This window comes from Aotus nancymaae, unplaced genomic scaffold (genome assembly GCF_030222135.1).
Source record: "Aotus nancymaae isolate 86718 unplaced genomic scaffold, 86718_ANA_hifiasm-v0.15.2.pri h1tg000046l, whole genome shotgun sequence".
Classification (NCBI taxonomy): Eukaryota; Metazoa; Chordata; class Mammalia; order Primates; family Aotidae; genus Aotus; species Aotus nancymaae.
Genome location: NW_026988460.1, coordinates 3,910,145 through 3,924,283, shown reverse-complemented (window position 1 = coordinate 3,924,283; position 14,139 = coordinate 3,910,145). Strand labels below are relative to the sequence as shown.

Below are 14,139 nucleotides of genomic sequence, written 5' to 3'. Positions count from 1 at the left end.
ACAGTCAGAAGTAACAGCTTCAGTATTTTTAACTCCCAATAAAACCTTCTTTTCCCCTATCCTCCCCATTAAAAAAGAAAAAAAAAAAAACTGCTCCTGTTAAGTGGTCCCGGGATTATTTCCAGAATAAAACTTCACTTACAGATACAAGCTTTCAAAGGAGCATGGCATGAACATCTGAACTCTAAGCGCCTCCATCTTTTTTCCTTTAAGGTGTTCTGCAAGCCCTTGGCGAAGAGTGAAAGTCAAAGTTAGTTCTGGCACTGACTGTGTCACTAGGGGTGGCTCCTGATAAGGCCCTGGAAACTCCAATCCAAACACAGCTCTGTGCTAGAACGGTGCCTGGTGTCTGTCTGCAATAGCAGACCTGTTTAATCCAGTACCTACTGTACCTGCAGGACAAAAATGCTGCCTCACACCACAAAAGGGGCTACTCCAGGACCCAGGCATGGCTAGGGAGGCAGCCCAGCAGTCAGGCGAGCACCTCCAGAAGCTTATTTAGTCTTACCCAGCTTGGGTGCTGGCTGAGGCTTGCAGAGGCTGCACATTATTAGAGAACTTAAAAGGAGAGGTAATTTCACATACCGGTGAATTTTTAACACTTAATGGAGTCACAGAATCTAGGAGGGAGGATTGTGGAACTGCTTGTGTCTCTTCTCAGTTTGGGAGATTTCGGGCATCAACTCATCACACAGCTCTAGGTGTTTTGCATCTGTGTACAGGCATTTTTGGAGCTTGATAACTGCATATGCCCTCCTTGCTGACAAGCTAGAGATCCAAAACAGCATTCCTTATCCTCAGACTCCAAGAACATTAGGAGGGTTGCCCTTGCCCGGTTCTGGTGGAAGTAAAACACAAACTGCTTCTAATTATGGCCACCATCTTTCAGGACACACAAATCTTTAGGCCATAAACTGTTTATTCTTAGATTGTCATCCAATCCAATTCTGAACACATTGGTAGACAAGAAGAAAAAACAGCAATACATGTTCTCAAAAAACACTTTAAAATGCAGACATGACAACATCAATATTATCAAATATTTATGCAGCTTCAACAGGACTCAGCACACCAAAGATGCCCTGCAGAGTTATGAAAATATTGTATGTATGTTTCTCCCTACACACAATTCAAAGGTCATAACAAAGACATCTGACACTGACTAGCCGCATACTCTGGGCAAATTACTTCACCTCTCTGTGCCTGTGTTGATCTCCAAAATAAATTGTTGGAAAATAATGCAACCTCTTTCAGCCATAATCAAACTTAAATTACATGATATAATGAAATTATCTTTTTTTTTTTTAACTTCCCTCTAATACTAGGAAATATCTAGCCAGGAGTCTCAGGTAAACTATTCTGGTTCTGTTTATTCTCTGTTCATTTTATTCATTCTTTCTTTTGTTCAATAAATATTTATGAAACACCGCCTGTGTCCCAGGCATTGTGTAAATTCGTGGAGTTTACAGTCTAGTGGGAAACACATATTAAATAATCACATAAATATATAATGATAAATGTCGTAACTGCTGCAGAGATGTGAAAAGGTTAAAATTTAAGTGTCAGAAAAGGCTTTCCTTAGGCAGGGACTTCTGGTCTCAGAACTGAGTTGAGGTGAGGAGGAGTATAGTAGAAAAGCTTTCCAAGTAGCAGTAACAACATGTGTAAAAACCATGAGGTGGGAAGTTGGCAGGCAGACTCACAATCACTGAAGGACATAGAATGAGGGAAAAACATGGTGCCCATGAGACCTACACAGTGACCAGGGCCAGACCATGAAGGAATCTGGTAGGCTAGGGAAAGATCACTGATTCTGTTTCAAGACGAGCAAGAAACCACTAAGAGATGGCAAGCAGGGGAGTGATGAGCTCAGATTTGAGTTTTTAGAAAGATCTCACTGGCTGCTATGTTGACAGCCAACTGGAAGACTGGCAGAGTTAGCTACTGCAATAGTCCTGGTAGGAGGTCATGATAGCTCATGGGAAGGGGAGAGGTGCAAAGTGGAGGAAAGTGGGCAGCTTGCTCATAAAATAAAGACCAATAAATAGGATTAGAGGAGAAAATTCCTCAACGGCACTCATTGAACACTTTCTATATGCCAGGTACTGTGCTGGGTACTAGGGTAAATAGATGACTAAGATGCTACACTATTTCTCTTACTAACCTATCCCCCCTCACTTCTCCTGCCTCTAGCACAGTTTGGCATGAAAATCAAGAACATGGATTCTGATGTTGGCTTATCCAGGTTCAAATCCCACCAATTACTAATCATATGACTTTGTACAAATTTACTAAACTTCCTGTGTCCCAGTTCTTTCATCTGAGAAAGGAGAAATGATAAGTGACTACCCATAGGTTATTGTTAGAACTGAAACAGATAAAAAGTAATGTGTTCAGCATCATCTCTGATGCATTACAAATGCTCAATTTTTAAAATAGCTCTTACAGTTACAATCTTGGTTAGTTAGTGCTACCTGTCCTGGGTTAATATTGACCAATCTAGAGAACCAAGGGAAATGGGACAGAGTGTAAAAAAAAAAAGAAAGAAAGAAAAATCAAGCAAATGGAAGAGCAAGAAAAAAAAGAATAGGGAATAACCATATCAGAAACTTTAAGGGATTATTTTCTACAAAATCAACCCAGGAACAGTGGCACATGCCTGTAGTCCTAGCTACTTAGAGGAGGCTGAGGTGGGAGGTTTGCTTAAGCCCAGGAGTTCAAGACCAGCCTGGGCAACAGAGTGAGACACTACCTCTTAAAAATAAATTTTAATGGAATAAAATAAATAAAAGTTCAAGCCAGATTCTCTCTCTCACCTTACACACTATTTAGAGCCAAGTAAAGCTACAAGGCACTCGGGTACATTTTAGAACTGAAACTCTGATTTATTACATGCTCACACACAGGGAAAATCCGCACCCTCCATGAGTTCTCAAATGTTGACCACAAAACCAATGATATCAATTCCAGTCATTCCCAAAGGGGACACAATGTGGTGCCAAATGTTCCCCTGGTAGGTTCAGTCAATAACATCACCTGACTTTTTTATGCTGGACAATCCATCACCCCAAGAAACATTTCCATTTACAATTTATACAAGTACTTCAGAAATATCTAGCTTACATTACAGCTTGCAGGCAATCTTGGATACAGCAATGAAATGTCCACCAGAAAATGGACCAAAGCTTGCCTTAAATATGAACACATTACACCATATACAAAATTCATAAAATGTTACATGCATTTCCCAGCACTAAAGTACTACCCCTCAAGTCATCATCCAAACTGACCCTACCCCTCAAGTCATCATCCAAACTGACCCTACCCCTCAAGTCATCATCCAAACTGACCAACACATATCTTCTGGATGTCAAGAACCAAGTCTGTTTGGTTTACTATTGTATCCCTAGAACCCAGTAGAATATACAGTCTATGGCTTGATGAATATCTTTAAAATGAATCAATGTAATGTGTAAGCAACTGTCTTGGGTACATTTGTACTATTCAGATGTATTTCCTAAGTTTGTATATATATGTATATGCATATGAACACACACACATACAGAGGGAAAGAGAGAGAGAGACCCAAGTTTAAACACGAACTGAGAATATGTAGTGGAGTTGAGGGGGAAAAAATAATATCAAAAAATTAAGCACAGAATGTGAATAAAAACATCACCTGTACTCCAACGCTTCTGAAATAATAAGTACTGAATTGTAGTAAATCTTTGCCCTAAATTGTAGTAAATCAACTACAGTGATCAGAATTCTTACTGACCCTTTAAAAGCTGAGTCTTAACTAAAATGGGATTTAAAATAATCAACCATCCAAGCGACAGCCAACTTTTTCCTTGGAGGCTAAACTGGGTTTCAGAATCTTTTTGGAAGGAAAAATTCAATCACTACTTTAAATGGGTTAGGGAAGAGATAAGGAATTTCACTTGTTATTCTGTCTAAAACTTAGCCGAAGAAAAGTCATGCTACTGTTTTATCACAGCTCAGAATTTTTATTTTATTTAGGCAGTAAATGTTTTATTGCCCACCCCAAGCACACCATATTTTCTTGTGTTCTTTCTTTTGATAGTCATTGTTCTTTTCAGTAAACTCATGCTTCTACTCACCAGCCCCACAATAGTTAAGAGCTTGAGAGCTTACTATGTGCCAGATCCTATATTGGCCCATGAACTACACACAATTTAGGAAGCATCTACTTGGTCCTGAAATGTTTCATTTTGATCCCAGCCAATTGTTCCCAAACCTGTCTTCCTATCAGAAACACTTGGGGAGCCTTCTCCTTACCCCACCTCCTTAAAATAAATTCAGGAGATTTAAAAAGCATTAAGGTCAAGGATCTTTCCCCAAACAGATGAGTGAGTGAGATTCTGCAGGTTTGGAATTCTTTGTTTTTTAACAATGATTCTCATAAGGGTCTAAAGTGAAGTCAAGTATAGAAACCACTAATACATAATATAACATTATAATATATATAGCTATATATAATATTATCTATGTTAATGTTCTCTTAAGAGTGGCAGGAAAATACTCAAGAATGGAAGTTCCTTTTATTTGTTGAAGGTAGAAGTTACTCATACATTTTAATTTTTTTAAATATCCATGTGGAATGTTCAATGAAAGCCTTATTGTGGGGTAATTAAAGAGTTTCATCAAAGTAGTAATGAAACTCACAAAGTACTTTCAACAATAACGCATACATCTCTTCTCCACATGCCATTACACTCACATTCTGGGAAAAGTCAGATGCCACTGAAAGGCCCTTCAATCCAAACATATATTGGTTTGCCCAGTGTGTGTGTGAGAGGCACTGTTCTCAGTGCCATGGGGAAGACAAGGATGAAGATGCAAGAGGCTCTGCTTTCCAGGGGTTCACTCCAGAGAAACCCAAGACTCATGTGCACATGCCCATGGGAAGAATGTGCAGGGAGGACAGAATGCTAGAGCCCTCTTCTTCCTCCTCTGAGATTCCTTCCCTGAGTTGGCCCCTCCTGGTCTGGCAGATGAAGTGTTGCAGGTCTTACCTTTCTCCCTCAGAGAGGTCTTCACATACCATCCTTCCTAAAGCAGAAACATTTACTTTTGTTTTGTGCTCTTGCAGCAAGCTTCTAGCGTTTATAGCCCTTAATCCAACTTGTAATCCTTTTATCTATTTTTCTTGTTTTCTTAAGGGCAGGGTCCTTTGTACTTACTTTGTACTCAGTGCCTGATATATAGTAAGTACTCAAATATTTGCCAGATGGATGGACAGATGGATGGATAGAAGGAAAGAAGAATGGATGAATGACTGACAAAAACGAAAAAAGATCAGGTAAGGAAGGATCTTTGAAGTATAATTTGAGAATGGCATTTAACTAATTATGAAGAAAGTCAATAGGTATAAATGGAATATACAACTATGTACTCTTTATTTGCAAGCTTTTAGTGGCTGAGTACAACTCACTTTCATGGATAAAGTATCGGGGTACAAATTTTCAAGGAACTGGTCCAACGGTTCTAATCTGAAATCATCACAGCATGACTGAAGAAAATTTTTAATGACTACCTACTTGCAGAAATAACTGTGCAGGAGCACTCACGTTTATCTCTTTCATCCTGTTTCTATTTTTTTCTCCTACCAAGAACAGATCTTCCTGTAACAGTGATATTACAGCATCCTCTCAAAGACATTGTACCTGGCACCCAAAGAAACCCTTCAAGGTTAAAGAAGAAAATAAAGAAGAGACTAAGGTGACCCCATGCAAACCTGACTGGGAAGCAGCCCAACATTATTAAAGAACTGTTAAGATGCTTATACAAACATCCAGAAGGAAAAATGAAATGTTTTTAAAAACTGTTTCGAAGAATCTGTCCTGGGGATAAAAATATAATCTACAAAGAGGCATCTCAAATTCTGTCTAAGGTGATTTTTAATTAATGAAGAAAAATATATAAAATATTAGTTTGACTCTTTCATTTAATATAATAATCAATACAACAGATTAATCCCTTATCTTAAACTCTCTGATATTCTCTCAGGGTTCATTTCAAAAGAAATACTTGTTCCTGCATTAAAGGTTATTTAGAGGCCTTTCTATGTTATCTATAAATGGCAGCCAGTATTTGCAATAAGAAAACTACAATCTACAATATAAACAAAGTAAGTGAGACAACACAAAGTTGGAGAGAACACACTGATGAGATTATGCTGCTTTGATAATATTTTAAAATGAGAAATTTAGTAAAAATGCAATTTACTATGTTGTCAAGGTAAATAAATAGGAAAAGATAAGGCCGTTGCGAGTGGGGGGGGCGCAAAATTATTCACAAAATGACTTTACAATAAAATTAAACTGTCCACATCAGGATCTGAAAATCATGGTGTTTTTCTCTCAATTTATGGGTTAACATTTTACTAATTTAAAAAGAAAAATGTGGACATCTATTTGACTGTTAGTAACTATTTTTAAGTTATGAAATTGAAGGGCAATAAGAATATAAATGTCTCTGCCTAACTTTTAAGGGTGTTGTGGATTGAAACAGGAGAGTGCACCACCATCATCTTCATTTACAATATCAGTTTCTTCTTCGAAGGAGGAGTCAAGATATTATTATATTTTAAAGCAACATGCAATTCAGTTGTAGAAATGACCTCCATGGACTACCTTAGCTAAGCTGACAGCTGCTGAGATGAACCCACCCTTCCCTTGATTCCATCTCATTAGGAGATCCTAGGACATCAGCAGTTCCATAGACCATCTAAGTCCTTTCTGGTCCAAGGAGAAGCTAAAAGAAGGGATTGAGATAAAGAAAACAGGGATACTCTGTCATCTAGATTTTGTAGTCTATTCATATAAATTAAATGTTTGTATTCCAAGAAGTGAGCAAAAGGTAGAGAGACACTGTTTTTGCAGACAATTATTCCACTGTGGAAGGTAGTATGGAAGTCACTGATGTGCAAAAACTCCAATTTGCATAAGATGTGGCAAGGATCCAGGGAGGTGGTTCCAACCTGTGGGCAGCAAACTTCTGAGCGGTCTACTATTTAATAAATATGTCACTCCTATGGATATAAACTTGGCACCATTTGTCCATCTGGAGACAGGATAGTGTGGTGATTTATGCAGACACACACATTACCCCTCATATCCTAGCTTTACTCTGGGTAAGGCATTCAACTTATGAGTCTCAAGATCTGCATCTATAAAATGGGAATATTAATACTATTTTATTAAAAATAGTTCATACTTTATCTCATTTAATCTTAATATTAACCTAGTATGAAATAGTATGAGATAAAGTATGAAAAGTACTTAATACGGAACAAGAAAAATAGCACTCAATGAATGCGACACAAGAAATGAGGACTCTATTTCATAACATTGTTAGGTCATGAAAAGTCAACCTTTAGAGCCTCAAAGAACTTTAAATTCTAGGGCAAATAAAAGTTATTATTTGAAGACAATGCTTAAAGTAGTTTTGAATTTTGATATCTTAAGAAGTAGTAAATATTCAAAATACATGTAAGTTCATTCAGGAAAGGTATAGATAAATTTGTGACTAATATATTCATAATACATAACTAAAGACTAAATATTGGTGATATCTGCAACTTCTAATAGTAGACAACAAACTATGTCTTTTCAGTGGTTGTCTTAGCTACAAACCAAATTCTGCTCTAGGAATCCTTCTGCTCTTATTCAGTGTACCAATTATAATTTTAATTTATATTTTTCTATGTAAACTAGGAATCACATAGGAAGTCATGTATTTAAATAAGTAAAACTATAAAAAATCAAATCTCATTATGCTAAATAAATCACCTTATGTTAAATTTGTGCTAACAGTCAAATTTTCCAAACTTTTAAAGCATCTCAAAACTTAACTCTCGTACTAATGACATCCTGTGTCAGTTATGCTGAGCAAACAGGATTTAAAATGAGAAAAATAATATTTGCACAAAAATCCTTCCTGTCTGTTGATTAATCATAATAAACTCTAATCAATCATAATAAACTCAATACACATTAGTTTTCTGCATCTAATTGACACTCTAGGGAGTCTTACTTATAATCAAAGTGTATATTAATGTTGATAGTAAAATATTCAAATAACCAATATTTTAAATTAATAGTCTGTATAATTCCAAGGAATACTACCATGAAATAGTATAAAAGAAAAATTAAATCCTTACTTAAAAAATTGTCATGTGTTCTTAAAAAAAGAAATGCCTAAAAAAGCTACTAAATTCTCCCCTTAACATTTACTATGTATTAATTACTTGCCAGATATTACAAGTAAGGCTGGTAATACAGATATAGACGATAACATAAACCCTAATTCAAGCATATCGTCCTCCTAATGTCAAATAATATTGGTTCATTTTTAAAGGACATTAACAAAATCATGAATAAAAGCAGGAAGAGTCAAAATTATTAAAATTCATTCATTCACTAAAGAAATATTTATTGAGTACCTACTATGTCCCAGGCACTGTTCAACAGGCTTGAGATATATAAATGGCATATAATGATTATTAATAGAAAAATGTTTTGGGGTAACTCTGAAAGCTCAAATTATTTATTAATTTAAACAAACAATGTGAAAATTGCATGCATTTGCAACCTGTAAACACCATCCACAATGATATTACCATTAACAAAGATGTTTGGTTTCTACACTTGATCTAGGATCACTACATTTTCACGTCTTAGTGTTCTGGGCAAGAAATTTGAAAATTTGAAAAAAAAACAATGAGATCATATCTCTGCCTTATGTGAAAAAAAGAGGAGGGAGGAGAGAAAAGACATGAAGAATTCTTTGTTACATTGTCACACTGATAACCGTACCTCACATTTGCATATCATACCTCATGTTTATTATTAAATAAATCTTTTTTTATTTAAAGAAATAAACTGAGGGGCAGGGAGTGAGATGAGTATCTTGCCCAAAATCAAGAGGTTAATGTGCCACAGATCTGGAGTTTGAAACTCCAGAGCCCACACTTTCCTCTCTGGTTCTCTGTTCCAAGTTTTTGTAATCTATCCAAATGAGCACAAAAGCAAACTAATTCTAAAATTAGAACCTTGGACTAGAGTTGCCTCTTTACTTGTCTGTACCCCACACTAGATTCTGAATTCCCTAACGGCATGAACTATGTCTGTTTAGGTTACTACTTCATTCTTTCACCACATACAATTCCAGACACAGAGAAGGCACTCAATAACTATTCATCAATAGGTTAAATAATTAATTAACTGACCATAATACCTTTTCTTGGCCACCTCTAACCATGATCTGACTTTAAAAAAAAAAAAAAGAGAGAAAGAATGAAGCAGACTTCCTTGAATATTTATACCAAGCACGAATTGAATTAATGGCATTTATTAGAAAGGAACAATGTTTGTCCTCAAATAACTTAATCTGGTTAGAAAAGAGACTAAGAAAATACGAGATTACAAGAAAGAAAAAAAAGTAACCCAACATATCAACACAATTTATACTTGTTAATAGAAGAAGAAAGTTCTCAAAAAAGGAAATGATTATTCAAAAAGGCTTTGTAGGGGAAACAAAGTCTTTGGAAATTTGGGGGAAAATGATCGGTTTCCTTTGAGAAACATGGTAAATCTTAAGCAAAGTTTCCCAAAGTATGGAATACAAGATGACCTCAAATCAAGACACATAGACTTCACATTAAATAACCATGGAATTACACAGTGAGAAGGGCCCTTTCAAATTTCTTTCATCTAAGGAAGTCTCTGTTTGATGCTAATAGGTCTTCAATCTCTCAACACTTGCCCTTTGTTCCCAATAAAAGTCAGAACTCAGACACCGCCAGTCCAGACAATATACCTAGCAAGAACCTAACAATTTTCTTTCAATTTTATTGCACTGATTTTAATACATACTTCCATTCGTGTATTATATTCCATGTATTATAACATTTCCTTTAAAACATATAATATTTTAAGTTCCACGTGGTTTTTGCAAGCAAAAGTAATGAAGTTAGCATGAGAATAGCTAAAATTCAGGAAACGTTGATTGAGAGACATAAAGAATGTGCCAGAAACTTTCAGTGGAAACAAGATTAAACAGAGCCCCGAAATAGTGGCCCACTCTATTGTGATGAGAGGTTAATAGCTACAAAGAATTTCAGTCTGATAAAGAAAACCATGCAGAGTTCTGAAATCATAGTAAGTGAGTCCAGCCCTAATCTCTCACTAACTGTGGGAAGTGAGCATGACTCTCAGATATGATTCCATACACGAAAAGTGGGAAGCAGGCCAAGTCGGAGTGAGAATATCACAATGGAAGTGACACGCTGTGTTTGTTGATAGTGCCTGTAAATAAGACCTCTGCCCAGGAAAACAAAACAAAACAAGGCTGTCAGAATAAAATGTCAGGCATGCTAGAGGTTGATGCTTCAATATATAAAGACCTCTCCTCTAATGCTATGAAGGTCACTCTGGCCTGGGTTATCTCCTGGAACATAAATTTAGCTTACAGTCCAGTTTTGTTTTGGTTATCTAATTTCATAACGAAGTACCAAAAGAGATTCCTAGTACAATTAATTTTCCCCCAGTACTAGCTATATACTACTTCATACACTAGATGGAGCCAGCTTTATAATGCTTTGGGATCCGTGAGCAGGTTTTGTGTTGTACTTGAAAAAAAAATATCCTTACACAAAGTTATGAGAGAGCTGTGCGCTAACTAAATATACTTTAAATGTTTTAAATTTTCATTTTAGAGGTCAAAAGGCCCTATCATTTTAGCATTTTCCATAATTCTTAAACCTAAATTAATATCAAAGTATCAATAATACTATAAAATATATATTTCAAATATATATACCTTATAACTCATTGGTATTTAACTTCTTTATTAACATGTATTTATTATTATAGCTTTCTAAACTGACAATTTCAAAAAGATAGGTGCTTTCTTTTTCTCTTTTCATTTTCCTTTTTTTTTCTTGTTTGCTTATGGGAAATCGAAGCAATTTTTAAATGCTTATGCATTTAAAAATTGCTTCCATTTCCCATAAGCAAACAAGAAAAAAAAGGAAACTCTCAGTTTAGAAAGCTATAATAATAAATATATGTTAATAAAGAAGTTAAATACCAATGAGTTATAAGGTATACACCAGGGAGGTGGCGGAGGTTGCAGTGAACCCAGATCGCACCACTGCAATCCAGCCTGGGTGACAAGAGCAAGACTACATCTCAAAATAAATAAATAAATAAACAAATAAACAAACAAATAAATAAAGACAAAAGGGATCAATAAACTGAGGATTCCTTGTTTAATAAATGGTGTTGGGAAAATTGGCTAGCCACGTGCAGAAAGCAGAAACTGGACCCCTTCCTGACACCTTACACTAAAATTAACTGCAGATGGATTAAAGACTTAAACATAAGACCTAACACCATAAAAACCCTAGAAGAAAGCCTAGGCAAAACCATTCAGGACATAGGCATAGGCAAGGACTTCATGACTAAAACACCAAAAGCATTGGCAACAAAAGCCAAAATAGACAAATGGGATCTAATTAAACTCCAGAGCTTCTGCACAGCAAAAGAAACAATCATTAGAGTGAACCAGCAACCAAGAGAATGGGAAAAAATTTTTGCAATCTACCCATCTGACAAAGGGCTAATATCCAGAAGCTACAAAGAGCTAAAACAGATTTACAAGAAAAAAACAAACCCATTTAAAAGTTGGTGAAAGACATGAACAGACACTTTTCAAAAGAAGACATATATCAGGCCAAAAAGCATATGAAAAAATGCTCATCATCACTGGTCATTAGAGACATGCAAATCAAAACCACATTGAGATACCATCTCATGCCAGTTAGGAGAGATAGCATGGGGACAAATGCCAGATATATGTGAAGGGGAGGCAGCAAATCACACTGCCACTTGTGTACCTATGCAACAACTTTGCATGTTCTTCACATGTACCCCAAAACCTAAAATACAATAAAAAAAAAAAGAATGGTGATCATTAAAAAATCTGGAGACAACAGATGCTGGAGAGGATGTGGAGAAATAGGAACACTTTTACACTGTTGGTGGGAGCGTAAATTAGGTCAACCACTGTGGAAGACAGTGTGGTGATTCCTCAAGGACCTAGAAACAGAAATTCCATTTAACCCAGCAATCCCATTACTGAGTATATACCCAAAGGATTACAAATCGTTCAATTATAAAGACACATGCACACATACGTTCACTGCAGCACTGTTTACAATAGCAAAGACCTGGAACCAACCCAAATGCCCATCAATGATAGACTGCACAAGGAAAATGTGGCACATATACACCATGGAATACTATCCAGCCATAAAAAACAATGAGTTTGTGTCCCTTGTAGGGACATGGATGAACCTGGAAACTATCATTCTCAGCAAACTGACTCAAGAACAGAAAATCAAACACCACATGTTCTCACTCATAGGTGGGTATTGAACAATGAGAACACATGGACACAAGGAGGGGAGCATCACACACTGGGGTCTGTTGGGGGGAAATAGGAAAGGGACAGTGTGGGGTAGGGAGGTTGGGGAGGGATAACATGGGGAAAAATGCCAGATGTAGGTGATGGGGGGATGGAGGCAGCAAACCACATTGCCATGTACGTTACCTGTGCAACAATCCTGAATGTTCTGCACATGTACCCCAGAACCTAAAGTGCAATAAAATGTATATATGTATCTATAAAAGAAATAAATAAACTGAGGAATAACATTAGCACAATGCATCACTACACATCAGTGAAATGTCTCCACATGGATAAAATCAAGACAGATGTGGAATGAAAAAAGAAGTCACATAGAATCCTGCCATATGACCTCATTTATTTAAAGTTCAATGTATAGTTTAGCAATGTAGTCATAGATGCCAAAACTATAACAAAAACCAAAGGAGTGATTAGAACAAAAAGAATGATAATTAACTTGGTAAGGAGTATAAGAGGAGAATACCTCAAAGACGAGGCTTCCAGAGGCTTCTATTTATTTATTTATTTATAAGATGGAGTCTTTCTCTGTCACCAGGCTGATGTGCAGTGGCATGATCTCTGCTCACTGCAACCTCCGCCTCCCGGGTTCAAGTAATTCCCCTGCTTCAGCCTCCTGAGTAGCTGGGACTACAGGCATGCGCCACCACGCCTGGCTTATATTTTGTATTTTAGTAGAGATGGGGTTTTACCATGCTGGCCAGGATGGTCTCAATCTCATCACCCCATGATCCACCCACCTCGGCCTCCCAAAGTGCTGGAATTATAGGCGTGAGCCGCTGTGCCTGGCCCAGGTGCCTTTTTTTTTTAAGATGGATAGTGGGCACGTGGTTATTCATTTTATTGGTCTTTACTAAACTGACAGGTGTTAGTTTCTATGCATATGATATATTTAATGATAATAATATTGAATATTGTTAGTAATGGAAAAGTTAAAAAAAAATAAGGCATGTAGGGAAGAAAGAAATAGAGACAACAAGTATAGATTACTCTTTAAAGGTATTAAGAAAAATAGTAGTGAATTTTGACATAATTGGCTAAGGTACCACCAGGGTCAGAGGTATCTCTTACTCTTCCTTCCCCTTAGCCCTCTATGGAATAGTCACTTACCACATCTTATCTATCAACCACCATCTCTGTCCTCACAGATATTCTGACATAGTTAAACTCTGGCCTCGACTACTAAGTTGTACAACTCCCCTCAAAACGTTATACACCTGCTACTAGATAACCCTTCCTAAATCATAATTTTCATGTTTTCAGGCAACTATTGTCACAATATTAATGATTCATCACTATACAATGATTGAATTTTTGAAAATGTTTTATTTAGACTAGCAATCAAGCACCAACTTATCTTTCTGGACTTATCTATTGTAATGATTCAAACCACTATAAACAACTTACTCATTCTCTAACTCTAGCTGTACACTCTTACTTATGGTGTTCTCTTGCCTGGAGTACTCTTCATGCACCATCCCTATCAAAAAACACTAAGTATTCTTCAGTGAAATGAAAGGGAGATATATTACCAAATGTTGGTGAGGAACAGAGCAACTGGAACACTCAGATGCTGCTGAGGGTGTAAATTCATAGAAAGACTTGGAAAATGGTTTGCAGTATCTA

General features: G+C 36.5%; 1 protein-coding gene across 4 annotated transcripts in view; it reads right to left on the bottom strand.

Annotated features, from left to right (window-relative positions):
* MITF (melanocyte inducing transcription factor) overlaps window positions 1–14,139 on the bottom strand; it is a 226,508-nt gene that overhangs the window by 98,551 nt on the left and 113,818 nt on the right. For 2 of the 4 annotated variants that reach the window (XM_012474017.3, XM_012474049.3), the window contains exon 1: window positions 143–245. The exons of the other annotated variants lie outside the window; for them this stretch is intronic. In XM_012474017.3, coding sequence (XP_012329440.1) covers window positions 143–198 — 56 coding nt within the window. In that variant the 5' untranslated portion in view covers window positions 199–245. Of the gene's footprint in view, window positions 1–142; window positions 246–14,139 lie in introns of those variants that run through there. 4 annotated transcript variants of the gene reach the window in all.